Source organism: Cebus imitator, unplaced genomic scaffold, assembly GCF_001604975.1.
Source record: "Cebus imitator isolate Cc_AM_T3 unplaced genomic scaffold, Cebus_imitator-1.0 Scaffold237, whole genome shotgun sequence".
NCBI lineage: Eukaryota > Metazoa > Chordata > Mammalia > Primates > Cebidae > Cebus > Cebus imitator.
In genome coordinates this window covers 2532118-2547930 of record NW_016107552.1, presented here as the reverse complement: position 1 = coordinate 2547930, position 15813 = coordinate 2532118, and the positions used below count along the sequence as shown (strand labels likewise).

Here is a 15813-nt window from a genome sequence, read left to right as displayed (position 1 = left end):
TAAGCAGTCCAGGAGAATAGCTATGGATATGCATGCTGGATCAGGAGCTGGCCGAGCTGTGCCGACCTCGACCGTAGCGATGTGCTGGGAGCACAGATGTGGGAGAACCAATTCTAACCTGAAAGGGTAGGGTTGACCTCAGGTGGGAGATGGTCTGTGGAGTAGGCTTTGAAGATAGAATGACAATACAAAGCCTGGGAGAAGGGGAAATGTCAGCTTTCTGTGTTTCTCAAGAGGGGGTGCCAAGGGAGAAGGCTCAGACGGTTGGGTCAGCACTGCGGAGGACCTTGGACGCCGAGCTGAGAAGCTTGACCTTTATCCTCCAGGCCCCGGAGGCTGAAGGCTTTTCAGTAAGATGATTCTGGAAGCAGCCTGGAGCAACGGAGGGACAGAGACCGAGACAGGAGGCAGGCGGAAGAATGTGGGCAAAAGGCAGTGAGCCTGCACAGCAGCCTTGGAACCTGACAGGAGTGGATGACATGGTAGTACTGCAGAATTAGAGTCCACAGCACTCAGTGTTTCTGTGGAGTGCTTTCTGTTTTTGTTTTTGTTTTAATAGATGGTTGGATATGGAAGGATCGGAGTTTAAGGTGGTGCAATTTAGGTTCAGGAGGATTGGGAGAATAACGATGTCATGACCAAAATCAGTGTCTGTCGTTTCAGTGGTTCACACGAATCTGAAGTGTGTGCAGGGCCTTTGAGGAGCAAAGCCCTGTGGCGAGGCGGGGAGGAGGTGGGACAGTGGCAGGAGGCGTCACCGCCTCAGCTGTGAACCAGGGGATCAGGCAACCTGTTCTACTTCCTCACAAAGTTGCTTGTGGGAAAACCTCAAAAATACGCCTGTCAGCATCCTGTGCATTTTTCCTACATTGTATAGAAGGGAGCCGCAGGCAGCTGTCTTTTCTCAGGCACACGGGGCCTAAGAAATCAACTGAGCGGAGGAGGAGATTGGCTAGGCAGGGCCTCCGGGGCACAGGCTCGGGCACCGTCCCCTCTGCATCCTGGCACTCTGCTGGGGCACCCGTCCTCAACCCCGGGGGGCACCGGGCAATGCCTGAGGCATTCTTGGTTGTCATAACTTGGGGAGGGGCTGCTACTGGCATCTCCTAAGTAGAGGCCAAGGTTGGTGGTCATCAGCATCCTATGGTGCATAGGACAGCCCCGTAGCACCACACCAAGGAATCATTTAGCCCCAAATGGCACCACCCCAGAGCAAGTTGCCCCTCCCTCCTCCCACAGCTGTGCCGTGAGGTCAGATCCGTGGTCACCAAGAAAGGGTCTGTTTTCTATGCTCAAATCCTCCTTGCTCTGACCAACGTGCCCCCTCGCTTCTGCCGGAACACTTTTCTGCCTGCTTCATTTTGTCTTCATCCCCTACAAGAATACTGCAAGGCATTTGGAGAAGGAGTGTGAATGGGAGAAAGCTGTCAAGACCTGAGAAGGTGTTTTGCATCCCTGGACTCATAGTGATTGACCCAGCCATTCATATGCCCCATTTTTGGGTGCTGGTCGCTACTTCTATTTCAGATGACTTTGTCAGGTACTCAAGAGCATCTGTGTAGGAAGACGCGTCCATATTGCAAATCTGTGGAGCTGCCGTCATGATCTTCACCTAGATTTAAGATGTCTGTTAAGGAAATCAATTGATGTGACAGTGACCTCGATCTTAAGCTCATCACCGTTGATGATCTCCCTGTGGAGTTGTCAGACATGAGGACGAGCCTGAGCAGTGGCCTGAGGAGAACTGAATGCTGCCTGGCACTATTCAGTTTGTTCCAGGAGGGGGTAAAGGGCAGTTTATGAATATTTTGGCAGCTACTGGCTTAGGTTTGAAATTCACATGTAATATAACATGCCATCTTTGGGGTATTTTAAAATTAACTTTTGATGTGAGAGTTTTTAATCACATAATTTTTGAACCCATTGTTTCCCCATGAATATGATATAGAGTTAACTTGGGGTCAGGGGGCGCGTGTGTTCCCGCATCACTTACAATGTCCTGAACAATTTTCCGGCTCATTTAGGGGAAACGTGCAGCTGTTCCATTCTATCTGCAGTTCAGAAAGCTACACTTGACCACTGCACATGTGAATTCTTTTCCCACAGCATTCCCTGATGCAGCCAGCGTGTTGCATGGGAAGAACTTGGCCGTGCCTTGTAAGCTGTTGACAGGCCCGTTACTGTCTCCTATTTAAAGCGGCTGCATCAGGGAGCAGCTGCGATCACACAGGATCTGTGCTCACCACGTGCCTCGCTCAGAATGGAGATTATTACTATCATAGGTTTTCTTTAACGTTTTCCAAAATAGAAACCGAGTCTTTGGCTTTGTTCACAAAGAATGATCAAGAATACATTGGAAACAGATGTGCGTCAAGATTTCAACTGGAAAGACCAAACCGTCTGAACATGGCAGCGTCGAATTGAATAGCTGAAGAGCGTTTTCTGATAATTTCTTATTGAGCCGGACATGGAATCGCTGTATTTATAAATGGAATTTGTAGCAATAGGGCCCGTGTGCTGGAAATAGTTTTGGCATCACTAACTTTAACTCCAAGTCCGCTCACAAGCCTCCCTGTGGTCTCATGAAAGACTTGTTAAATTTAGCACAGAGCGTTTGTGTCAGAACACAGCAGGCCTCCTCAGCAAGGTCAGGGCACAGCCCTTTCCTTCCTGCAGCAGCCGTGAGGACACGGGGGCCAGATGCAGGAGTGGGGTCCTCTGGCTTTGCATGCAGGAGCCAGGTTCGCAGGATTTGTCAAAACATCAGATCTTCACTTAATCCTTTTTAATACATTAAGGAGCACTGTTGGGTGGAAGTAGCTCAGCGTCAAGCAGGGAGGCTAAGGTTTTCCTAAGATTTGATCGACTTTCATTCCTTTTCTCTGCAACTATAAACACATTAGTATTTCTGGGGATTTTGTACAAAAGAGAATGATGCAAGCATGTTACGTTTTTAAAAATCATAAATAACAGATATCGTTTGCTTTTACATCTGCTTTTTAAATGTAGTAATGGTACCTTTTTTCCTTGGAAATAAGGCAAAAAGAATATTTCCAATCAAAATCTATTTTCAAAGTTAACAAATGTTTACTGGGTGCTAATTTACCTTGTTTTTATCTTTTCTTTCTTTCTTTTTTTTTTCAAATTAATGCTTTTAAGAGATGGGAATTAGCTTGTATTTCACTGCATGAAATGATATGGAAGGAAAAAAAGGGCCGGAGTGCCCTCTCTTGTACGAAAAGAAAATTCAAGTGTTTCAGACACTAAGTGGTCTGAAATGTAATAATCTCAAGAGATAGTTCAATGTATAACCTAATTAATTCAGTAGGATGACCAGCTCGGTAGCAGTAAGTAGCAGTGCAAGATAAGTGGCATTTTAATTCTTTTTTAGAATCTCACTGATTTATGTGCTCGACATTCTAATCCATTTTATGGAGTTAATATTCAAATATTTTATATAATACCCTGCCTGCCTCAGCTTATGTCATATCTGCCTTCTAAATAAATGTATAGGATTACTACTTTCCAGGCACGTCTTTCTATAAGAAAATTCAATCTTATGCACCCCTTTACTTTCAAAGTGAAAAATAAACCATAGTATTCTAGTTTGCGTATTTAATAGTTTTTTTATGATAAGATTTCCTTTGAAAGTCAGCTTCTCCAAAGTTTTAAAAACCTGAGAAAGAGTAAGAATAATCTGTTTTACATAGTTCACCAAGTAGACATTCATTTTATAAAGTAAGAGTTATCTTTTTTTTTTTTTTTTNGTGGCGCGTGCCTGTAATCCCAGCTACTCAGGAGGCTGAGGCAGGAGAATTGCCTGAACCCAGGAGGCGGAGGTTGCGGTGAGCCGAGATTGCACCTTTGCACTCCAGCCTGGGTAACATGAGTGAAACTCCGTCTCGAAAAAAAATAAATAAATAAAAATAAAAATAAAATAAAATAAAAATAAAAAAAAAAAACAACCAGACATAAGATCTCGCTATGTTACCCAGGCTGGTCTCAAATTCCTAAGGGCAAGCAATCCTCCCTCCTCAGCCTCTCAAAGTGCTGAGATTATAGGTGTAAGCTACCATGCCCAGCCCCTTTTAACTTTTTTTTTTTTTTTGCGACGGGGTTTCGCTCTTGTTACCCAGGCTGGAGTGCAATGGCGCCATCTTGGCTCACTGCAACCTCCGCCTCCTGGGTTCAGGCAATTCTCCTGCCTCAGCCTCCTGAGTAGCTGGGATTACAGGCACGCGCCACCATGCCCAGCTAATTTTTTGTATTTTTAGTAAAGACGGGGTTTGACCATGTTGACGAGGATGGTCTCGATCTCTTGACCTCGTGATCCACCCGCCTCGGCCTCCCAAAGTGCTGGGATTACAGGCTTGAGCCACCACGCCTGGCCCTTTTTAACTTAATACTAGGGATTTGGTGCTAAATCCTAACCAGGCTTCCATAATAAATTACTCTAGCTTAGTTAAGAGTGTTCCTGTTTTAGCTAAGTTGACCTAGGGTGGGAAGACATATTAAAATCATCTTGATCAGCTGTTGTGTATTTAAATTTTTAATAGCAAAAGTACTGTCACTTACTGGTGTGTCCATGTCTGGACCAATGTCCATTTCTTCATCTTCCATCAAGTATTTTCCCCAGTCAAAATCATCTTTCTTTTCTAAAATGTGACAGAAGAACTTTACCAGCTTTATTAAATCTATCTTTGAAAAAAATCTCAAAACTAAAAGAAAAAAGACTAACAAGTCTCAAAATACAATAAGATAAAAATTTAACAATATTGAAACATTTATTAAATTGATATTCTAAAACATTTAACATTTTAATTAACTCTTTTTTTTTTTTTTTTTTTTGAGATGCAGTCTCACACTGTCACCTGGGCTGGAGTGCAGTGGCGTGATCTCGGCTCACTGTAAGCTCCGCCTCCTGGGTTCATGCTATTCTCCTGCCTCAGCCTCCCGAGTAGCTGGGATTATAGGCGCAGACCACCATGCCTGGCTAATTTTTTGTATTTTTAGTAGAGACGGAGTTTCTATGTTGGCCAGACTGGTCTCGAACTTCTGACCTTGTGATCCGCCTGCCTCAGCCTACCAAAGTGCTGGGATTACAGGCATGAGCCACCACGCCCTGCCCAGCAAGAGTAATCTTTATTATTTCCTTAAGTGTTTACTGTATCAGGTTCCTACCGCGTACTGCGATTGTCTTGGCTACTTGTATAGATATCACTTTAGCTTTTCCCTTCACCACTTCTGTGAAGTATGTGGCTTGATCCCTGCTTTGCAGATGAAGAATTGGTACTGAAGGTTTCTATCTGGCTGACAGTCAGTAAACAGTCAAGTCACAATTCGAACCCAGCTTTTCTGACTCTGGAGTCTGGGGTTCTGTATGGGGAAGAGATGAGGAAATGCTCAGAGCTGTGGAGAATCGGCTGGTGCCTGGTTAGCTTAGTTCTGTTTTCATCAAAGGGATGTATTGCTTAAAATTACTGGTTTCTAGGGGTGAATCGTTTCATCTCCGTCATGTTTTGCTTCAACTGCTGTTCCTTGGGCTGTTTGAGGGACCGATACCCATTTTCCTGAGAGATTTATATGAAAGTTACTGTGTAGCTCAAACCCTGGTATGACAAATGTTATGTAAATGACTTTCGTTCTCATGATTACCTGTTGGCTAGTTACAAATTCTTTTCTAATGGTATTTCGTTGGAACAGCGTATTTTAGGGCCACGAATCAAGCAGAAGGGATTTTCAGGCAGTTCAAGTAAGATCTAAGCCCTTCTATTTCAGGACGTACCATTTGCTCGCCAGTTTTTCTGTGGAAATGATACCTGTCGATAGCTTTCGCATTTCTCCAGTTTTGAATGAGCTGTGATAGGACGTAATACTTTACCCAAATATTAGTCAGTGGTATGTGCTGTCTCACCTGATGCCATGTTTTAATAGAAGAATTCTTTATTTCTACAGCCACAGCCCTTTCAGACAACATAAAACCAAAGACAAGCATGACATTGACCGAATGACCCTCACCGCGGTAAGGAGATTCAGAACTTATTCTCGTCTGCGTGATAACTGTCGTGTTTCGTTCCACCAGTAATAAAAATGGCCGTCACATAAAACATTCTAGGAAATAGAAAACTATATATAATATCAACATAATAAAAATGTGCTTTCTTAAAACAAATAAGTGAACATATAATTTCTAAAAGAATTTCTAGAAGAAAAATGAATGGGAATAGATGCCAAGGCAAGAATCAGGATTTACTAACAAACGGTATGAAGAAGCTAAAGAAAATCAAGAACAAAAGTAAAGAAATCAAAGAAAAGGAGAAATGACTGAGATGCCGAAGAATGAGAATGCCCTCCGGTTCTTCTGGTCTGGACCCAGCCTGGTTGATTTTGCAACTGATTAGTGACCTTTTTATGTTTCTATAGAGTAAATATGAATTCCTAATGAGACTGCAGTTTTTAATGCTATTCTTTTCCAAGCAATAGCCTTTAACCTAACCTAACTGCTTGGGTGTTAGGGTACTGTTTCCATGAACAGATTTTAAAAACCTTACTTGTCTTTCCCCCAGAATGTGGAACTTCCAGACGCCTTCTCTCCTGAACTGAAGTCCCTTTTGGAGGGCTTGCTCCAACGAGACGTTAGCAGGCGGCTGGGCTGTCACGGAGGCGGGTAGGCCATTGTTCCTGCCTTTCGGCATCTTTACCAGAAGAGCAAGAGTGATTTTTAAATACTACCTATCAAAAGTCATCCCTAGTCCTTAAAATCTTCCGTTTTGACTTCAAAGGGGGAAAAAATAATCACATGGGAAATATACATATATTGTCCTATGTGTTTTTATAGTTGAGAAGTTGAAGAAGTCACTCACTTTTTTGCTTTATTTATTTTTGAGATGGAGTCTTGCTGTGTCACCCAGGCTGGAGTGCAGTGACATGATCTCGGCTCACTGCAACCTCCACTTCCTGGGTTCAAGCAATTCTCCTGCCTCAGCCTCCTAAGTAGCTAGGACCACTGGTGCGAGCTACCACACCTAGCTAATTTTTGTATTTTTAGTAGAGACAGGGTGTTGCCATGTTGGCCAGGCTGGTCTCAAACTCCTGACCTCAGGTGATCCACCCACCTTGGCCTCCCAAAGTGCTGGGATTACAGGCGTGAGCCACCCTGGCCAGCCCACTCTTTAACTTTTAGAGATTGACCTTGTGAGTGATAGAAATGAATTCTGATATTTTGTAGTCCGTTTGTTTTTTGTTGATGGTTGTATTTGTGATTATGGCAGTTTAACATTCTGATCAGATTCTCACATATTTCTCTCATGCATAACTGAGTAACTGCTATCTCTAACACTTACTCACCATTCCCCTGCCCCAAACACTCTAAGCAGTAGTATCTAGAAAGCTTATAGAGAGAGATTGAAGCCAGACCTTTCTCCTGTATCCCTTCACCCCCAGGCTTGCTTGGCATAAGAAATAACTTTTAAGTGTATATTACCTATACGTATGTCATACATATGTGTATGTATTTTTTTGTGTGCATATTATACGTATAGTATAAGCATTTTACATTGATAACTAAATACCGTACTTATATATGAGTATGTCCTTATTAATTTGCAAAACTACCTATCTCTGCTATAATAGATGAAGATTTAGCTCACTCATTACTGTCTCCGCAGCCTTCCCATCCTTCACTGAGTTGAAACGCTATTTCGGGTTCCTCTTTTGCTTGCCTCTGTAGCTTTCAATTCTGTGCTTAACCCAGTGGTACCGTTTTCCAACTGTAAACAGTATCTGAGTCAAGGGTTTCGACATTCCTGTCTTTCATTGTCTTCTTCTCTCTCATGATCTTTCATGTGGATTTTTGTTTTTACATTATCAGTATGATACTGCTTACTTGCTATTCTGTGATCATAATCAATCTTTGTGCTTTGCATATAGGTTGATTTCAATAGTTGCAAGTGAAGAAGGGGTATTTACACTGTCATGTGGAATCACAAGTGTTCATTTCATGGTTTCTACTTAGCTTGTAATAAAGTTTAAGTTGCATAGTTATATATATATACACATATGTAACATGTATATATACAAGAGATTTACATATATCTTTCTCTCAAAAAAGCACATGGTAGTTGTGGACTTTGTTTTTCCCTGATGTTTCTTTCGGGAGGACGCAGCCTGCAGCTGCACTGGGAAAGAGGTGCTCTATTTCTGCTAATTGACATCTTCTCACCCAGCACTTCCCTTTGCAGCCTCCTGGTCCAAACCTGCCACTCACTCGATTCCCTGCCCCCTGCTAGATTTAGGCTAGACATAGAATTCTAAATAAATAATTTTCCCCCAGAACTTTGAAGCTCTTGCTTTATTGTGGACCAGCGGACGGTCTGTGCGGGCCATGGAGCTAGGTCCCAACTCGCGCGTAGCGTCCCCTGTGCTCAGGGACTCACGTGCCTCAGCTCAGGGAGCACCCTTCCTTTCCTTATGTGACATTCCTCCTCCTCTGTTTCTCGCAGAACCCTTATTAGCTGGGGTTCCTTTCTAGATGTGGGCCTCTGCGCTCCTGATCTCGAATATTATCCGCTTCTTTGCTTTGTTTGTTTTACTTGCCGATAGTATACATTTTCAACCCTTTTATTTATTTCCTTTTTAAAATCTTTAGCAGGTTTAAGTTCTTAAAAGTAGAACTTTTCAGGGTTTTCTTATTCCATGTTAGAATGAACACCTTGCTGCAGGTGTTCTGGGGGTGGGGGTCGGGGAAGGAAGTGTGGCAGGCATGGGTGTGCGTGTGCAGGTGTGCTGCTCAGTGCCGCAGGGTCTGTGCCCAGAGCTCCAGTCCTGTGTCCCAGCCCCCAGCCACACACACTGTGGTATGCTGAAGCTCAGCACACTGGCCCCGTACTGCCCTGCTTTGCCAGCAGTCACTGTCCCTGTGTCAACGCTCCCTCTTGTCTGCTGATGGCCCTCCCTCTCTCTCTCACATGGTGGATTTTTTTTTTTTTATGTTTATTTTTACTTGTCTTTTTATTTTTTTTGTGATGGAGTCTTCCTCTGTTGCCCAGGCTGGAGTGCAGTGGCACCATCTTCTCAGTTCACTGCAACCTCCGCCTCCTGGGTTCAAGTGATTCTCCTGCCTCAGCTTCCCGAGTAGCTGGGACTACAGGTGCTCGCCACCACGCTCAGCTAATTTTTGTATTTTTAGTAGAGATGGGGTTTTGCCATGTTGGCCAGAACTGGCCTCAAACTCCTGACCTCAAGTGATCTGCCCACCTTGGCCTTCCAAAGTGCGGAGATTACAGGCATGAGCCACCATGTCCAGCCTATTTTGGTCTTTTAAAAAGAGACTGTGTCTCACTCTGTCACCCTGGCTGGAGTGCAATGGCACAATCATAGCTCGCAGCAGCCCCAAACTCCTGGGCTCAAGTAATCCTTTGGCCTCAACCTCCTGAGTAGCTGGGACCACAGGCCTGTATCACCACGCCTGGCTAACTTTTTTTTTTTTTTTTTTTGATAGAGAAGGGGTCTTGCTATGCTGCCCAGATGGGTCTTGAATTCCTGGCCTCAAGTGATCTTCCCCTCTTGGCCCCCAAAGAGCTAGGATTACAGGCCTGAGCCACCGTGCCTGGCTGCTGTGGTGGGTTTATATCTCCATGTTCCTTTCCTTCTATTTCAGTGGTTGTTGAGAATGTGTGAAGATGCATGCTTGCACCCAATCACAGACTTGAACCAGTAGCATTCTTTCTGGGGTGTTTCTAATTGCTTGGATATATGCAAGTAAACTCCTTACTGAGCTTACCACATTTAATGTGTGGACAATGATGGGCGCAAAATGGAACCCAATAAGAAAATCACCGAAGTGTTTCCAGTAAAAATGCACAAGGATACGCCCTGACTCGGATCTCATTCCTTCATTCAGTGTCTGTTTTCTGGGCACACACTGATGCCACCCCATGAAGTGGCAGAGGCAGTGCTCATGATAGGGATGGCCCCTGCCGCCTTGGAGCCCCTGCTGTGGGAAAGCCATGGTGTGGAAACATCAAGTAAGATGGGTCCAGATGTTGAGAAGTACTTGTGGGGGACGAGGCCTGGGGAGGAGCACTCCAGGCGGAAGGGTCAGCAAGGGAGGACTTCCAGGTAGAATCAGCAAAGCCAGGTCTCCTAGGCACTGGGTTTGGTAATAAATGCAAAGCCAAACTTTGGAGAGTTTTGAGCAGAGGAGTGATGAGTTCACTGAAGAAGATGATTTGGGCGCTGTATGAAGTGGGGGGGGGGGGCTGCAGGTGGGCAGGACTAGAGGTCAAAGGAGGAGGCATTAGAGAAGCTCAGGCGGGAGGTCCCAGTGTCCGGGCGCCTCGGTGTTTCTGGCCGGGAGTCTATCATCCCTTCCCTGTCCACAAATGCCAGGAGCACCCTGAGCAGAAACACCAGCCCTAAGTGAGAGTCTCGGGGGTTGGAGGTGGTAGGAAGTAGTCAGGTCTGGGACTGGCCAAGGGGTGGCTGTGCAGCATGAAGGAAGGGAAGCATCTAGGTCCATCCTGGCCGGGCTGAGCAGTGCGAAGAGGGCTGCGTCAGCCCCGCCCGCGTCCTCTGAGTGGGCTGTGGAGTAGGAGTGCCCTGAACAAGGGTGAGGGTTGGTGCTTGGGGTACAGATTTAGGAGTCCTATAAAGGTCTGGGCGGGCGAGATGCCCCAGGGACTGACTGCAGAAGGGCCCCGAGAACCAGCCCTGAGCTCTTTGGCAAGATGTGGAGAAAGAGAAGGTGAATGGCACATGCTGGGGGTGCCACTGTCCCACGCAGGCTTTTCCGCGGAGTGTGCAGCTTTGTTTGTTGTTGTTTCTGAAGACATATTCTCACTCTGTCATCCAAGATGGAGTGCAGTGGCGTGATCTTGGCTCATTGCAACCTCCGCCTCCCGGGTTCAAGCAATTCTTCTGCCTCAGCCTCCCAAGTAGCTGGGACTACAGGTGCACGCCACCACGCTCAGCTAATTTTTTTGTATCTTAGGAGAGATGGGGTTTCACTGTGTTACCCAGGCTGATCTCGAACTCCTGAGCTCAGACAATCCACCCGCCTTGGCCTCCCAAAGTGCTGGGATTACAGGCATGAGCCACCGTGCCCGGCCAACTTTTGCTCTGGGTACTCCGAGTTTTAATCATGACCTTAGAGAAAACTTGTTTCTTCAATTTATAAAGGGTTTTGGTATACATTGTATTATTAGATCTCTAGTTTGCTTCTGAGTAAATGTGGTGCTTGACATTCCTGTCATTTTCCTATGATATTATCTACTGTGATGTGTACATATTTGCCGTAAATTTCTTTAATGTGTAGATATCCAATTTAATTCTTATTTCAGTTATGTTCTCATGAGTATAGAATTATTGTATGTATGCATGCACGTGTGTATATATCTCTGTGAAAATTTCTAGGTTGTCTTAAACTGTAATAACTATCCCAAATAAATGATCATATGGGATAATATTCCCGCGTGCTGCATGCAGTATTCTAAACATCATAGCATTCCTCATGTTGCCTTGAAGGAAGCATATTTATTTGCTTTCTTAAGAAAAAAAAAAAAAAAACTGGAAATACTTGTTCCCCTGTGTTGTTAACGGCAGACAGTTTTGCACAATATTTCTTATATTTCCAAATGCATACTGACCACTGTTACGACTTTCTCCTCCAGCTCACAGGAAGTGAAAGAGCACAGCTTTTTCAAAGGTATTGACTGGCAGCATGTCTACTTACAAAAGGTACTCACCCCCTCTGGGACTCTACCTTGGGTACCACCGCCCTTACACGCTCGTCTCTGTCTCTGTCTCTGTCTCTGGCTTCCTGTCCCTGTGTCCCCGGGATCCCCGCCACCCGCCTACCCCGGCATCCTGTGTCCACAGTGCTCTGTCACCCAAGAGTTACCATGTAGCCCATCCCCTTTGGGGCACCCTCTCACTCTTCATTTCCCTAATATAAACATTTTGAAAATATCTCCTATATCAGCTAATAAAAGGTAAAATGGAGCCGTCATCCAGCTAATTCAAATGCACGTATAATTGAGCCTTTTTTAGTGCGTGCTCACCTTCTCGGATTCTTATCTCAGTATGTGACTATTTTTACATAGATCTCCATAAAATGTACACGAAACTTCTTCCATAAACCGATGTCTGTTTTCTGGCCCCATACCACACAGTTTAAGAATTAGCATGATTTTATATCAGCATAATTTCCTTCCCATATTTTAAGCTTCCTTATATGTGCATTGATACAGGAAACACCCCAAATTCAATTTTTAGAAAAATGTTGATGATCAGCCTTAGGGTTTTTTTTTTTTTTTTCTTGAACTCAGGCTGCAGAGAAATGATGATTTTCTGTAGTAAAGAGAGACTCATCTGTTAGTCCTGCCGAGTTAGGTTTTGACCTACGGTTCAGTTAACATTTACGTTGAGGTGTTTGTAGTTCTGGCCTGCTCCCTGTTGTGGCTTCAGCAACCTGAAGGTGTTGTCGCGTCCTCTGAGAGAATGTGTTTTCCTAAACTGAGCTGGACTGATATGCAGGCCTGAAATTTGGTTATATTTGAAAATTATTTAAGCCTTCAGTCATGAGTCCTATTTTTCTTTAATTTGTCTAAAATCCAGGGCCTCCCTTTGGGGTTATTCAGTGCAAAGGCTTTTATACGAAATACGAAATGTGATTTGTTACAATCTTGAATGAAATGCTGCACAGTGTGGCTGAGTGTGGTGGCTCATGCCTGTAATCCCAGCACTTTGGGAAACCAAGGCAGGTGGCTTATCTGAGGTCAGGAGTTCGAGACCAGCCTGGCCAACATGGCAAAACCCCATCTATACTAAAAATACAAAATTAGTGGGGCGTGGTGGCACACACCTGTAGTCCCAGCTACTCGGGAGGCTGAGGCAGGAGAATCGCTTGAACCCGGGAGGCAGAGGATGCAGTGAGCCGAGATTGCACCACTGTATTCCAGCCTGGCGACAGAGCAAGACTCTGTCCAAGAAATTTTAAAGAAGAAATGCTTTACAGTGTAGCATGCTGACCTTGCACTGTGCTGTCTTTGTAGAATGTTAGGTTGGGACAGGGCCGTAAGGTCATCTGATAAATGCGCTGTGCTTGTTTGCACCTTCCAGTATCCCCCACCGTTGATTCCTCCCCGGGGAGAAGTCAATGCTGCTGATGCCTTTGATATTGGCTCATTTGACGAAGAGGATACCAAAGGCATTAAGGTACACATGTGATCATTGTTTTCTTTCCTTTATTTTTGGATGGGGGGATTTCTGGTGGAAATCAAACTTGGTGGTTGTTTTAATATTGGGCTGCTGGTGGTATTTAACTTATAAATGAATATCAACGTATTTGAAGAATGTGTAAGTTAAGGATTGAAACGACAGGCTTTGAAGGCTTTCTTCAGACTAATAATTTTATTTTTGATGAACTGCATGGTAAAATGTTTATTGATTTGGAAGATGTGCGATTGAAATAACACTAGAGTTGTACATGAAGCAGGAAAAACAACTTTGTGGTATCAAGCATACTTCCCTCGTGCAAAAGAGCCGGCTGTCTCAGTTCTAAGTTTTTATATCTCCCCCTGTTAGGACAAAAGAGCAAACAGCATGAGTCATTTTGCATTTGTCAATCACAGGTGAAATCATCACCATTTTTTAATACAATCCTCTGCGTTTTTCATACTTTCGTTCATGTCGCTGTTCCCCCAAGTAGAGACAAGACATAATTAGAGATGGTGAGTCATGAGAGAAGATCATCCTGTTTAAGATGCCGGTCAAAGCCTATCACCACATCAAGCTCTCACCTACCCCCATGCTGGCGGCTTGCCCCTGGCTCTCCTCACTGCTCGCGGGCCGTCCCTGTTTCTTCTCAGCTGCCCGCATTTACACCCTCCTGATGCAAGCCCTCCTTGCTTTCCCCACCAAGGAGCTTCCTTTTCCAGAAGGCTGCAACACTATTAAAACGCACACCTCTCAGGTGTGAATAAAAGAGTGACAAATAAAATGCAAGGGCCTGGCAGGAGCTATAATTAGAGACGCGTGGGACTGGGACCAACTAGGCTATGGGACAGAGAAGGCAGAAGATGTGAGGATTGCGGAGAAGGAGAGCAGCTATCGGGAGCAGCATGTAGAGGCCAAGTGCATCTGGGGAACGCAGTGGCATCCGGCCAGTGCTAGGGGTCCTAGGAGACGAGGGACTGGGTCATGATGGTGATGGGGGTGTTCACGGGGCCAGCTTCTCAGGTGCTGGAGGTTAGGTGAAGGCAGAGTGCAGAGGGCCCAGGCCACAGGGCTGTGAGGATTGCTGACCAACTGCGAGACACCCTTCTGTGGTCCGGAGCAGCGGCTGGGGTCAGCATTGAGACCGATGCTCAGACCTGTGCCCCGCCACGCATCGTCTGTAGCCTGAACTGTTGATACCATTGATGTGGGGTATATGCGTACACAGCAGCTTTGGGGAACAACCCACTTAAAAGGTATTTAAAGAATGTACGGCTGTCACAATAGAATTTTTTCACCTGCTGTACTACTATCTATCAGAGTACTAAAAATAAAACTACTATTATGTGGGCACCCACGAACATTTTTTGATGTTAAAAAGAGATTATCATACTTAAAAATGTGGTAAACCAAGATCCAGGCTTTCGAGTCAGACAGACTGGGCTGGGATCTGCCATTAGCGGAGTGAATGTGGGCCATTCTGTAACCTCTCAGGCCTTGGTTTGCTCACCTGTAAAGTGGGGGATTTCATTGCCAAGCTTTCTCTAAGGATAAATGAGGTGGCCCGCTGAAGGCTACAGGCATATAGTCAGTGCTTGACAAACTAGTAGCTTCTACTATTATGTGTTGGTTCTTCCTGAGCAAGAAGTCGTATCTGGCAGGGAATCAGCTGTAAACAAGAAGCCCAGGTCCTGCCCCTGTGATGGCTGAGTCTAGCAGGAAGGGCAGAGGACTGCATTTTAAGAAACTGTCTTGTAAAAACAGCCCAAATAACACATTTCCTTTAAAAAGGAGGGGGAAACCTCACATCATGTAAACATAAGTTGTCTTCTTCTTTAAAAAAAAATCATTTTCAGCAATGTGGGCTCAGTTCATAAAGATCAAGGCTTTCCGAAATTATAGGCAGTAGAACAGTTTGTCCTCAAAACAGAGCTGGCCGTTTCAGAATAGCTACCTGGGCAAGGAGCGTGCGTTGACTCTTTGCCAGAGTGTTCAGAACCTGTCCCTGTGTGCCTGATCGCAGGTGTTCATCAGGCTTTGGGGTCTTCAACACCCTATCACTCACACACACACACGCACCTCCAGTGCCATTCAGAGCAATCGAGGGGTTCAGGTATGGGCTTAGACTGAGTGAAGAAAACAGAAAGTGGAAAGGCTCTACAGGTCAAGGTGACCTCAAAATCAATAGATTATTATAATAGATCAGACTGGATAGAGTGGGCCCCAGACTGGGATGCGGGTTGCAGCTGCTCCTGCTGTTCTGTTATTTGCTAAGGGAGTGTGTGCAAGGGCCTTCGCCTCCTTGGGCTTTCTTGCCCTTCTCAGTTTTTTGCCTGTTATGATACCCACCCCTGCTTATCTCTCAAAGAGTAAGCAAATCAAGTCTCTAAGGAGGTCTGTGCTTCTAAGGCAAGCATGTTTTTATCAGAAGGACTGCTAATTTTTCTGCCATAAAAATGTAGTTCACATGCATAAAACCATTTTCTTTGCTCATATTCAAAGTGCAGCCTTACCTAGAGGGCAGAATGAAGAATTTTGAGTCATGGTTTGGGAGAAAAATGCTCCCATTAAGTGTAATTTTTATTACAGCAACTTTTT

The 15813-nt window shown here is 44.8% G+C and overlaps 1 protein-coding gene across 2 annotated transcripts in view; it reads left to right on the top strand.

Moving 5' to 3' along the window:
* Positions 1 to 15813, top strand: part of GRK3 (G protein-coupled receptor kinase 3) — a 155269-nt gene that overhangs the window by 128441 nt on the left and 11015 nt on the right. For both annotated transcript variants that reach the window (XM_017498150.2, XM_017498151.2), the window contains 4 exons: positions 5956 to 6022; positions 6567 to 6667; positions 11670 to 11736; positions 13120 to 13215. In XM_017498150.2, the coding sequence (XP_017353639.1) occupies positions 5956 to 6022; positions 6567 to 6667; positions 11670 to 11736; positions 13120 to 13215 (331 nt within the window). The remainder of the gene's footprint in view (positions 1 to 5955; positions 6023 to 6566; positions 6668 to 11669; positions 11737 to 13119; positions 13216 to 15813) is intronic.